Consider the following 13,203-nt stretch of genomic DNA (forward strand, 5'->3'; position numbering starts at 1 on the left):
GAAGCCAATGGACACAGAGATCAGGGGGGCCGGACAAGAGGCACTTGGAGGGAGGGAGGAGTGTGTGTGTGTGTGTGTGTGTGTGTGTGTGTGTGTGTGTGTGTGTGTGTGTGTGTGTGTGTGTGTGTGTGTGTGTGAGCGAGAAAGAGAAAGAGAAAGAGAGGCAGAGATGTCTAATGAAAGCAATATGCAGAAAGAGAGAGAGAGGTGGACGCAAAACAGGGCAAGGGAAACCGCGGACAGGAGCTCACTGGAGGGGGCGGATATGATACTGCTGCATATATACAGGAAGAGAGAGCGCGCGCGCGTGTGTGTGCAAAAGTCTGTCGCATGTAGCGGCTTCTGTTCGAGAAAAGCGCGCAAAAATAAGAAAAAGAAGAAGAACGGACACAAGCTCATCTGGACCGTGGACGGCATGCGCACGGACAAGCATGTGTCCTTAAAGCTCGGAAGGTTTTGTTTTTTTGTTGTTTTTTTTTTGGGGGGGGGGGGTATCAGACAGAGAGATGCGTGTGTTAAAATGACAGACAGCAGCTATCCGGTTGCAGTGAACAGGACAAACTGGTCGGGCAGCCAAAGAAGCACAGGCACCGTCTATAACCTGGGTGGCTTCACATGCGCAAAGTGGGCTGCATCACTGCTGACCTCCCGCAGTAATAATAATCACAATAATCATAAAACACACACTCGTGTTTTGGAACAGTGTTAAAGTGTCAGACTCCAAAAACCTAAAAAGTTTAACAAATTATTTACACGAACGTTGTTTTATGACTGTTTAAGTGAGTGAGGCAGACTGTACAGCACACTGATGCGCGATCATTTACACCAGCCTGACTTAACAAGGTCAGAGGAAATCAAAGCCTTCACTCCAACTTACAAACAGGGTTTGATTTTTAGTACTGATTGGTTTTAAGAAACTGCTTCGTGTCCTGAAGATCATGCCGGGGTTATTCACGCGAGCGTCACGCACACTGTGCAGAACTTTAACAGAGACATGAGCGTGTATTTTGAGTGGGGGTGTGGGGAGTATGTGCCCACACACGATGAGCACTACAGGGTCAACCCATTGCTTTCTTTCTCCCTATCCAAACTGAAGCCTCTCGCCACCGGCGGGACAGTTAGTGCCCGCTGTAACAACTTTGAGATGAGCCTTAGGTTCGAGCTGCTTACGGTGCGCAGGGGAGGGTGTTTTGCTGCTGCTGGTGGTGGTGGAGGGTGGAGAAGAGGAGAAGGAGGAGGAAGAGGAGGAAGAAAAAGAAGAGGAGGAGGAGGGGGGGAGAGCTTGTAAATACTCTGGTAATAAAGGGGGTTTGGTGATAGAACGGCAGCAAAGACGCGACTCCGCCGGTTTGTTCGGAGGACGCACAGAGGAGAGAGTACCGCCGGGGCCGGGCGGAGGAACCGGAGAAGGAGATCGCTGCGGTATACCGGGAGGGGGAAGAGAGGCAGACGGAGAGGATCTCCCGGGGAAAAGAAGCTCGCGAAGCACCAGCGGCTGCTGAGCGGGAGGAGAGAGGAGGATCCGGCGGCTGCTTCTGGAGACCCGGAGATACGCGCACTGACCGCAGAGGACGCGCACTTAATACCGAGGGGGTGGTGGAGGTGGAGGGAGGCAAGGCAGAAAGGAGGAGGAGGAGGAGGAAGAGGGGGGTGGGGGGGGGGGAGAAAAAGAAGAAGAGGAGGCGGAGGTTCAGCGTGACCAGTGAGTGAAAAATTTCTGCAGGTTGCAACTCGCTGCGTGGCTTATTAGACCGACCGGTAGCGAGGCGAGAGTGTGTGTGTGTGTGTGTGTGTGTGTGTGTGTGTGTGTGTGTGTGTGTGTGTGTGTGTGTGTGTGTGTGTGCCGGGGGCGCGTGCACGACGATTATCCCACATAGGGTGATTATCCCGTTTGCGAGCGTGTGGTGAAGTTGAGGCAGATTTAAAGCTGAGCGGAGCAGACGGGTTTGATTTACTGCTCAGAGTTTGATACGAAACAGGAGAGCAGCAGTAAACTACAACATCTGCGTTATTGTTTAAAAGTACAATAATAATAATTATAAAATAATCATAATAATAATCCGTGTTACGAGCTATTCTGTGTGAGTGTAAATAAGAGATTTGTGGATTATTTAATCCAGCGTGTCAGATTTTAACTGTAACCCGTGTGTGTATGTACGTTTGCGTGGATTAAAATATCACAGTAAGTGACATTTAGTTATTTATCTATTGTAGGCAGGCAGTGAAAAGCAAAGGAATTCAGTGACGACGGAGAGAGGCATAAACCTTTCATTCTTCTGTCTTCACGGAGCGCGTTTTGTTTTGTTTTCTTAGGCGTTACGTGGACGTTCATTGTGGATTCCCGGGTTTAGTTTGTGCAGTTAGGGAGACGTTTGTAGCGATTTGTTGTTAGAAATGTACTCTTTTCCCCCCTGAGGTGTGCATTGATCATTCAAAAGCTGCGTTAAAAAACAAACAAACTCCGTGCTGAATGTTTCCTCTCTGAAAGCGTTAAACACGGGTTAAAGGTGCCTCTCATTTGATAAATGACTTGGTCCGTTTCAAACTGGGATAAACCGGGCTGGGTGGAGTTGGGGTGAAGTGGGGTTGTTTCGCTCTCGGTCCGGGGCATCTGGTATCCTGGGTGGCCTGTTGCTCGTGCTGGCGACAGGCGGCCACCGCTTCCACTAAACCTGATCCTGTAACTGTAGAAGGTGACACGCGGAGGTGCACCTGAGTGAGAGAGAGGAGCGGAGAGAGAGAAAACATCCAGGAGCAAGCTGGGAATCTGTCACGTGACTGATCACTGTGGACAGGTTGTTCTAACTTCCTGATCAGCGTCTTTTTGTTTTGTTTTTTTGTTTTGGGGCGGGAGGGGGGGGGGGGTGAAAATTGGCTCCGTGTGATAAACTCTTCGCTTCAGGTTTGCGCGCACAGTGGGGCACGAATGTGACGTTAAACGTGGTTGTAAACAGGCCCGGACCATCAGCGTCCTCTGTCACCCGCACTTATTTAAGAAGGTTTTGTTTTTGTGTTGTTCATTACCCCCGCGCGCAGATCCGAGAACGCCAACCTTGACCTCTGTCTACACCCATCTCCATCTGTCGGCAACAAAGAATGTCTCTTCCTCTTCCTCCTCCTCTGCTCCCGTACATACACTAAGTCACGGTGGGACATTGATCAAAGCCCGCAGCGGTGCTCGGACTCGGGGAGTGAGCCAGGGGGGGGGGGGATATGTAAATGTTCGGCGCGTCGCCTGATTCCGTCATAAATCAGTCAGGCTGCACGTTTAATGCTGCAGCAAGAGTGTGTGTGTGTGTGTGTGTGTGTGTGTGTGTGTGTGTGTGTGTGTGTGTGTGTGTGTGTGTGTGTGTGTGTGTGTGTGTGTGTGTGTGGCTCACTGAGGTCCATATTTAATCTTTTATTACATCTCTGTGTTTAAAGTAAGTGTATGTGTGTGTGGGGGGGGGGGGGGTGTCAGGTGCGTGCGCGCAGATAAAGAGCAGACAGCAGGATGTTAGCTGCTCCGTATGTAGGCCACACGCCGCCTTTTTTAACTTCACAGTTTCGCGCTCAGCACTTTTATTCTCCGAGCACACCTCAGTACGCACTCTCTCACACACACCGGGTGACCGGACACTGGAGCACTTTGACGGGGGGAGGGGGTACAGGGCGTCAGATCGGCGGTGGTCACATGCGCGCCTTCCTTTGCACGCACGACAGCTCCGGGAAAATTGAGGTACTGGGGGCGCATTTCAATATATGGAAATGACCGGGGGTGGGGTGGGGTGCGTGAGTGTGAATGTGGGGGGGCTCCGGAGATAAATCAGCTCCACACACACCCCCTCCGTCCTTTTCCATGCTCCTTTTTATCCGTTTCTCTCCTCCTCTCTCCTGCTTTGATGCTTTTTTTAAAAACAATCTTAATTATCCAGAATCCTGTGCGTAAGAACGTGCGATGTAAACCGGCCTCACACACACTTACAAGGTTCCACCGGACACGTTCCACACGCGTATGCGGCCTAAAACGCTCCCGCTTGTGTAAATGAAAGGATCCGATCTCCATCCTGCCAATAACACGAGCACACACACCCGAACAATTCGCGCTCGGCTGTTTCCTGAATTTACACACAAGTGCGGAATTATTTAGAGAAGTCAAATCTTTCCATTAATTTCCATTAATTGTTAACTCGGTTAGTACCTGCAAACCTGCTTCTCTTATTCGTTCTGTTCGTTCCTGAAACCACACACCAAACACGACAACAAACCATAAGAAAAAAACACAGATAAAAAGCTCCAGATCCTGTAATTCTTTTTTTCTTCCTGTCCTTCTTTCTTTCTTTGCGGAGGAATTTCAGGCTCCAGTCCCCGCACATCCCCACGTATAGAGAGCATGCACACACACACACACCTTATTTTTTGATCCCACAAAGCTTTACAATAAGGCGAGCGGGTTGGATTTTTTTCTTTCCACAACGCGCCCATTATCACATCTGGAGATGTGCGCGCACGCCGTTGCGTCGGAGCGCTGGTATTAGATGAAATCGGGCGGGATTACACGGCTATAGAGCAAATTATCACCCCCCCCCCCCACACACACACACACACACAACTTTAGATGCTTTCGTCCTCCCAATCTCCTTTTCGTGTGTGTGATGAGACGGTGAAGGTTCTCAGTCAAATTAAGGAGAGATGAGAGATTTTAAACTTCCGGTCAATGTTTAGGAGTCTGTTATTAATGTGTGGCTCACACCGGAAGCAGACATTTAGTGTGAGTTTTGCCGACCGATAAGGTCAACTGGGAACGCCTCAAAGGACCACAAACCATCCATCCACCTCCATTCACCCATCCTTAGCATACACAGGGGCGTTGATGGTGGCTAAGCCTAAATTGTTGTTAATTTTTCCCTAAATTGGTTCCTTTGGGGATGAACGACAGGAGGGAAACTGGGCACTCGGGACAGCCGAGTATTCGTCTGTCTCCGGGCCTGCAGATGCAGGGAGGGATGTCAGTAATGTCAGACTAGCACCATTTTAAGACTCGACTGCAGAAAGCTGACAAATAATCCAAAATCATTTGGAAAGTAATTTAGGACCAAGTATTATTGGAAACAGCTCACTGACTGACTCACACTGGAGGAAACATGCAAAACTAAACTCCAACAAACTTCAAAGCTGCTTTAAATGAAGAGCTGTATGGGTGCATGGTGTGTGTTTGGATGGTGTATGAGTGGACGGTGCTGATTAGGGTTCAAACAGCGACTAGCTTCGTCAGTCTCTGACACTCACCTTTTCCTGATCAGAATGAGCCCGGCAGCGCATGCGCTTGAAGTGAACGAAGCCTGGCTGATGTGTTTTATGTCGGGGTGAATAAAACCACAAACTCCATGATCGCTGTGACATAACAGCATAAAGACCGCCATTTAAATCAACAAGCTTCCAGTTGCGGTCGCTCGCCTTCTTTATTGTGTCCAAACAAGGACTCGAGCGCCCCCTTGTGTCCAATTGCGATCAGTATGAGAGCGAGTGAGAATATATAAGGGACCCCCGCTTTACAAAGCGCAGAGGGCCCGGAGACTCAGGATAGAAATATAATGGAGATTTATTTCAAATGAAAATAAATAAATACAAATAGTATTTGCTTTATTTGTTTTTGTTTTTTATCATATTAATAGTAGGAAAATACGTTTTGGACAAATAATTAGGTGATTTTACTTTCTGATAAAAACAGTTTTATTCATGTTTTTTGGGTTTGTTTGTTTTTAACGTAATATAAATATAAATTCACTGATGCCTCAAATCAATGAAATCATTCAAAGATTAGAAACTTAAGAAGAGAAGCAGCAGCGTGAGAGCTGCTGTTCAAGCAAGAACAAAGAATCTCAAATGTCGTTTTTGTTTAGTTTGTTTTTCAGGAATTTTTTTAAAGAAAAAAAATAATAACAATAAAATAATAATAATAATAATAACAAATAAAACCTCAGAGCTCAGAAATCTGGAAACAAAACCACAAACAAGCTCACCTTTCTGCTATCTGCTCATCTTCACTGAAAACACAGCTTAACGGTTAAATGAGCCGTTTATGATCATATTATTCTTATTAGATTTTTTAAAGCGCCTAATTTTAATTGTTTTGAAGGTTTTATAAATGAATATTTCAAGTAAAGGTATCTGTGCAGTGAGCTGTCAAATTGTGCTCTGAAAAATCTGTAAAAATATTTTATTATTATAATAAAATATTTTCAAATCTTTTATATACATTTTAAGTCTTGTATATTATTATTATTATTATTATCATTACTAAGAAATCGTGATCAGAGGCTAAATGATAGCATACGCCATAAATTGGGCCGCTCATCGGAGAGCTTGCAACGATAAATCCTGCTTTTTTCCTCTTTATTTTTTTTAAATGAATATCAATATTTTGCAAAAGCCGCACAGAAAGAAGGGGTGTGAGGCAGAGGAGGCCAGAGCTGTACCCACAGCGGCGGTGCGGCCCGGCTGAAGGAGCGGGGAGCAGTGCGTAAGGACTGATCTCACGGCACCGACTTTCTAATGAGCTCTGGAGCGCTGACACACAGTCCTCCACGAGGGGTGGGTGGGTTTCAAACCATTACCACCGAGGGGAGCAGTGTGTGTGTGTGTGTGTGTGTGTGTGTGTGTGTGTGTGTGTGTGTGTGTGTGTGTGTGTGTGTGTGTGTGTGTGTGTGTGAGGCTGGGGCTGGGGCTGGTGGAGTGAGGCTGCATGACAAATCTAATGTGACATGACACCCTTCTGTTTCAGTGTGCCTGTTAACCAGCGGCCGTCACACTTCCCCAATCAGCTGACTGCGAACACAAAAAAAAGAAAATAACTTGTGTGTTCGCAGACTGCGTCTCAGAGGACGACGCGCCACGGCTGACAACATATCATTATCAAAAGTGCTCAATTATACGTTATATTGTAACATTCCACAGGCCCTCCTCCTCCTCACAGCGGAACTGCGTCCAGCAGAAGAGGAGGTGACCACACTCACTCAGGTTAGAGCAGCAGATGGAAGCAACCCAGTGTCCTGGTTATTACGGTGTGTGGCTCGTGCTTATCAAGGCCGAGCACTTTCCAAAATAAAGTCACGACGTGTTCAATAAAAGCATAGAGAAACCACAATTATATTATTAATAATAAAGAAAAAACAGGGGGGGCACTATTGGATCAGACCGACCAAATCTTAATATGTTAAATTTACACGTGGCTGCTGATTGGCGGCGTCATTTAAAAGATTGCCGGACAGGTGATCTGACTGGGACTTGTGATAAAGACATGAAATTTCACTCCTTATCTTTGGCTTCTTGTCTACATTGTTATTTATTTTATTACTGAGAGCCACAAACTTTTTTGTTTTTATTTGTGGAACCAGGAGCCCACCAGGAATGGAAGAATTTTAGTTTTTTGTCTCACTGCAGTGCAAACTGTAGACTTGTGTTTTAGGAAGCTAAATGGACTTTTCTCATCTGCAATCTGTATATGAGACCAGTTTGTGCCATAACACCACAGATGCAACACTCGGTCATTTTAACAGAATAAAATGTAATGAAATCTTGTTTCTCTTGCCGTTTTTATTTTTGCCTCTTTTTGTTTGTTTATTGCACTGAGTTTGACACATGCTAAGCATATATGTCATATAACAGCACAACAGGGATTGAAACTCAGTAAGTCTGTATTCCTCCGATCAAAGGCTCAGAACAGTGGCGCAAAAATAAAACTCACAAGCAAAAATGTTTTGCTTTTTAATGCTTTTTGGCTCCACCTGCTCCCCAGAGGTGAATCATCACTGCAAATGTGTACAAATTTGTTTGGAGCCATCACTTTCATCATTTCTGTCCTGATGGGAGTGCTCTCATCCAGGATGAAAATCTGTCTTCTGATGAATGGTGTTCCGTCCCTCCGGTGGACTTCCACAAACTTGGTGAGTCCGTTTTCACATTGTAGCTGTTCCACTTACACGTTTTGGTGATCAAAAAAAACCAAAACAAAACAAAAAAAACCTTAATGAGAGCTTGAGGCGTTTTTTCCTTTAATTTGTCACTTGTTCGTGTGAGTATGTCACTATATGAGGCATTTAGTATTTTTGAATGAATTTTATGGGAGCTTTGGGATCGGGATTCACAAAGTAGCATTTTTATGTAAAAGAACAGAAAAAAATACTTTGCAAAAGAAACTATCAAAATGTACAGTATATGTATACAAGCTGAACGCATACTGTGTGTACTTTACAGGCATGGCATAATTTTCAAACTGTTTTCATTTATATTCGTCTCTGAAATATTTGTCAGCACAGTGCATCACCTGTCTTAGTGTAAACCACGCCTGACAGAGGGAAAATGATGAGATCCAATGTTTCTGCCAGATTTGCAAATTGATTCGTTTCAAGTCACCACTAGATGGCACTAAAGAGCTACGAATGTTGCACCTAGGGCTCAAGCGCTTCTTTCACTAACGTACACCGGACTGTATGTGTGTCAAGTAGTTTGGTAACTTTATGAGTTCAATTGTGAAATTAAAAAAAAAGCCAGACTATTTGTTTTGTGGCCAGTGAAAACAAAACCCATGAGAAATGAAAATGAAATCATGACACAGGCTGAGTGTAAAGACGGTATTTGCTCAGGAGGCTGGATGTATTGTTTGCTATCAATCAATCATAAATGCGTCAGAGAACTTTCCATCCTCTGATCTCGTACATGCACCTCCTTCATATCAGCTCACAGTTTAGTGTGTAACAAGGTTTTTATACTTAACTAACACTAAACTAAAAACTAGAACTAGAAGTCAAAATAAATTTTTGTTAAATAAACTAGACTTTTGGCACTGTTACTGTTCACACCGGGTTCTTTCTGTGTGGATCGTGCATGTTCTCCTTGTGTTTCCGTGGGTTCTCTCCAGGTACTCCAGCTTCCTACCACAGTCCAAAGACATGCACCTAGTGGGGTTAGGTTAACTGCTGATTCTAAATTGCGCAAAGGCGCAAAAAAAAAAGTTTTTTTGTAAAATGTGACGAGCCATGAACTCTCCCATTTTTGCGCTGACACTGACCATAGCTGAGAAAAGTGAGGCCTGAAGTTCTTTGGATGTTGTTCTGGGTTCCTTTGTGACCTCCTCGGTTGGCCACTCCAGCAAAGACTCACCACTCTTCCAGGTTTTCTCCATTTGTGGGTAATGGCTCACACTGTTTCACTAGAGTCTCAAAACCTTAGAAATGCCTTTGAAACCCCTTCCGGACTGAGAGCTGTCAATGACTTTTCTTTAGATTGTGACATGGTGCATTGCTTTTGAGATCTTCTAGACGGCTTCACTTTATCAGGCAGCTTTCTTTCTGGCGTGTGGCTAGTGAAAGTGAACTCAGCTTTCAAAAAAATGTGGTTAATGACAATTAATTCATCATTTAACAATGGGGGTGGCAATTAGGGCCAGGCCGCTGTTCTTTGCATCACTTCCACTTTGTCGCACTGTCAACTTAATGCTGACATCATTGGTCAGGTCCAGCCATCTTCTTGCCTGCCTTAGATGCCAATCAACCTGCACTCTGCATACTTTCTATCTCAGTGCTCCTCTGTCATTTTGTGCAACTCACCTCCTTCTCAGTTTTCGCCTTGCCCTGGTCACTCAGAGCTCCATCCAACCCTCCATCTTCATCTTCATCACCACCAATAACTGGACTCCAGGGGGTCCTGTCCTGATTCCAGTTACCACTGGCATTGCATTCTGCAGTGATGGGTCATCAGAGACTAATCTCCCAAAAGCTTAATTCATTTCTGCAACTCGAAAAATTATGCTCAATAATTCCAAATGACCTCCTTATTGAAGCATATTTATAGCCACTTGGGGCTGGATCTAAAAGTGAGACAGTTAAGACACAAGTGTACCATCATGTTGCTCATTACCACCATTCACCAAGTTTGTGCTTCTGAAATTGTGAAGAAACCTATATAAAAAAAAAAAAATCACATTCAGCATATGACATGTGCCTTTAGTCATCAGGTACACAATAACCTGGGAGCACTGGGTTCAAAAAGGCCACGCTCTTCTTCCACACAGTCTTTTATTTGTAAATAATAAAAATGAACTCTTGAATATAAAACATACACATCAGTAGAGCCACATCTGTTATACAAACAAGAACTGTTGCAGTGAATACTTCATCTTTCGTCTAGTATCGTGGTTTGGGAGTGGGGAGCCATGGGCTGTAAACAATCAGTATTCCTGGAGTAATACTGACAAAGGAAAGGGGCAGTCGGCCGTACCGCCAAGTGCTTCAACAAAAAAACATCTGCAAAATATGTCTGCAAAACCAGGTTTCTTGTTGGCTTTAGAAGTCCAGTCCAAACCAATAAACGGGGGGAGAAAAACATGGTTTTCAGGAAGAGAAAGTAAACTTTGCTCCAATTGGTTCTGCTTGTTTTTCTGCAACTGGGACAAAATCAAAATAAAGGCCTATTGGCGCCCACTTGTGTCTCGTAGCCACTCAGCAGCTCAAGCACTGGGCGCGTATTCCCCTCAACAAGACCAGGAATGTTTGTGTGTCAGCGATGCGTTTGTTCGTTCATAACTTAAGTTCAAGCCTAATTTGTATGTACAAAGTGTGCATGTCTGCGTGTATTGGTGACGGGTGTACAGTCAGATACACTCTTTTTTTATATTCATATATCTATATCTTTATAATTTATATCAAACTCATAATGATACTTCATATACATTTAGCTGTTATACACACATTCTCTATCTCTGTCTCTAGCCCCGACCGTCATAAACTACAGTTTAGACACCTACATCCTCGGATACGCCAGGGGTTCGAGTATGCTCAGTACTACAGAACAGCACTGTTGTTCAAAGGGTTCAAAGAAAAAAAATAATTCAGACAATTTCTTTTTTTCTTTTGGAGACTTCCTAATACGGATATTTAGACCCAGAGTGGTAGGCGAGGCCTGGGTGGGATTGTCACCCTCCCCCCCATTAGATCCGCTCTTGTTAGGGGGCGGGGATGGCTTGGCTTTTCTCGGTTTGTATTCATATTCAGTACGAGCAAACTGTACAAGAACATGCAACATACAAGCTGGCCTAAAAGTATGTGGAACTAACACACATAGTCTAGTCTTTTTTTCTGTTTTTGTTTTTTTGAGAATTGTTCCTTAATTTGTCTCGTCTTTCGATTTTACAAAAAAGTAGAGAAACGAACCGAAAAAACGAAACGGAACGAAAGAAAGAAACGTGCATGCAGCTTGGGGGCCGGGGAGGGGGCGTCCCCGAGTCATGCTGCTCCCTCCCACAGGGGGAGTTCGAGGGGTTTGGGGAGGGGAGGAGACGGGCGGTGGCGGTCGGGCGGAGGGTATTCAAAGAAATGTGGCCTGGCCTTTGTCATTGGCCTTTGGCATGCCATCGCTCATAAACCAAACATAGACATACACAGAGGGAGTCTGCACCATGTGGCACCATTCTGGACAGTGGGCAAAAACAAAGGCAGGAAAAAACAAAAGATCCAAAATCAAAAGTGAAATTCTAATCCGCAATTTGGTCTATGTTTTCTTTCCACACGGAAAAGGTTTGGCCTCGATTCGAATGAACGAGTCCAGCTTTTCCTGTCAAGGCTAAGAATGTGCGAGTGCATGTGCAGGCTCCCTTTCCATCACGGTTAAACGGGACCAACCCTCTGTCCCCTTGAGCTCATCACTATCGCCACGGTAAAACCTGAAGAGACAACAGCCAAACCTGTGAAGCCGCAACTATTTGCTACTTCCACACTTTTCCCTGTGGCCTGGCTGTAAGCTCTACTCTGATTGGCTGGAGGGTTACTAGGCGGAGAACCCCACTTTGTTTGGGTGCTCTGATAGTGGCTGCACAAGGAAATACGGAAAAAAGAAAACAATGTTGGACAGAAGCCTCCACTGCTGCAGGTCAGAGGAGAAAACAAAGAAAGCAAAACTTTGAACACAAAAAGGTGTAAGGAGGAGGGAGAGGGAAGGTGTGAGACGTGATTGTCAGACTCCAGCTAAGCTTTGATTGGCTAGTTCTATCTCTCCCTCTCTTTCTCACTCGCATTCCCTGTCTCTCCGTCTGGCTTTTCATCATTTGAAAGAGGGCTTCTCGTCGACATCCTCGGGGCGTGTTGTCACCCCTCTGCTCAGTAGTGGTCCAGTAGCTGTGGTCCATTATTCTATTTTGTCACTTAAGGGGTGTTGAGGGGTAGGCGGTCACCGTCCGGTCACTAGGACCGAACGCCCGGCGGCGGTCCTGAGCTGTCCAGTGACGTCTGAGACGCCAGCCGTGTGAGCGGAGCTAATGTAGGGTCCACCAGGGAGGATGGTGGAAAAAGTTTGTACCAGCCGATCACCGTACTAGAGAGGTCCAGCTCCTCCAACAGTATCTGTGCTACACCCATGAAACATTTGTGGTCCAATCGTCCATAGTCACCCCACACTATCACCTGGAGGAAAGAACGGCAGATGAATTGATTTAGGATTGACTGAAAAGACAAAGGTACAATCACCACAACACATAACCTTACAGATTTCCAGGTTCAACGCGCAAAGGAAAACAAAATGCTCATAATAAAAGATTTTAAAATGCTTTATGCATCACTTCAAATGACTTACTTACCATTTCATTTTACTTACAGTTAATTATTTCTTTGTTTCCTGTAAAAACCTGATTGCAACTAAGTATTTGTAAGCAAATCAAATCACATTCTAATTTCTAATAAAATACACTGAAATTCCTTTAATTACAGGGGACTTATACCCTTAGTTGTGGCCCGTATCATAGTGTTAACGTGTTCCGTTCTAATCCTACTAATTAAGTCAAAACAATAAAATAAACAGTAAAAACAACGCACTTTCTCAACACACTCGTTTTTGGGGTTAAACAAAAACTTGTAATTCCAGAAAAAAAGGTTGTCCACTGTGCTCACTGCGCCATTCAATGATGCAAACGTTCTTCTCGTGCCTGTACCCTGATCTGTGCCTTGATACAATCTCAGTGTCTCTGAAGCCTACAGACAATCTCTTGGACTTCATGGCTTGGTTTGTACTCACATGCACTGTCAACTGAGGCTGAATTTACCACCCCAATTTACCACATTTCCGATTTACCACGTCCCAAGCCTTCCCACGTGAAAGGTAACCTTCCACGTCCCTATGATACGCACCGGATTGTGAATGGACTCCAATGGAATGACGTAATAATCGTATGAGACA

The 13,203-nt window shown here is 44.9% G+C and overlaps 2 protein-coding genes across 3 annotated transcripts in view; both read right to left on the bottom strand.

Annotated features, from left to right (window-relative positions):
* Positions 1-5,557, bottom strand: part of bcl11aa (BCL11 transcription factor A a) — a 56,460-nt gene extending 50,903 nt beyond the window's left edge. The window contains exon 1 of the mRNA XM_080869343.1: positions 5,269-5,557. The gene's annotated coding sequence lies outside the window, so the exon portion shown is untranslated. The remainder of the gene's footprint in view (positions 1-5,268) is intronic.
* Positions 5,558-10,067: 4,510 nt separating this feature from the next.
* rims1a (regulating synaptic membrane exocytosis 1a) overlaps positions 10,068-13,203 on the bottom strand; it is a 123,940-nt gene continuing 120,804 nt past the window's right edge. For both annotated transcript variants that reach the window (XM_080869341.1, XM_080869340.1), the window contains one exon: positions 10,068-12,434. In XM_080869341.1, the coding sequence (XP_080725467.1) occupies positions 12,216-12,434 (219 nt within the window). In that variant the 3' untranslated portion in view covers positions 10,068-12,215. The remainder of the gene's footprint in view (positions 12,435-13,203) is intronic.

This window comes from Rhamphochromis sp. 'chilingali', assembly GCF_963969265.1.
Source record: "Rhamphochromis sp. 'chilingali' genome assembly, chromosome: 20".
NCBI lineage: Eukaryota > Metazoa > Chordata > Actinopteri > Cichliformes > Cichlidae > Rhamphochromis > Rhamphochromis sp. 'chilingali'.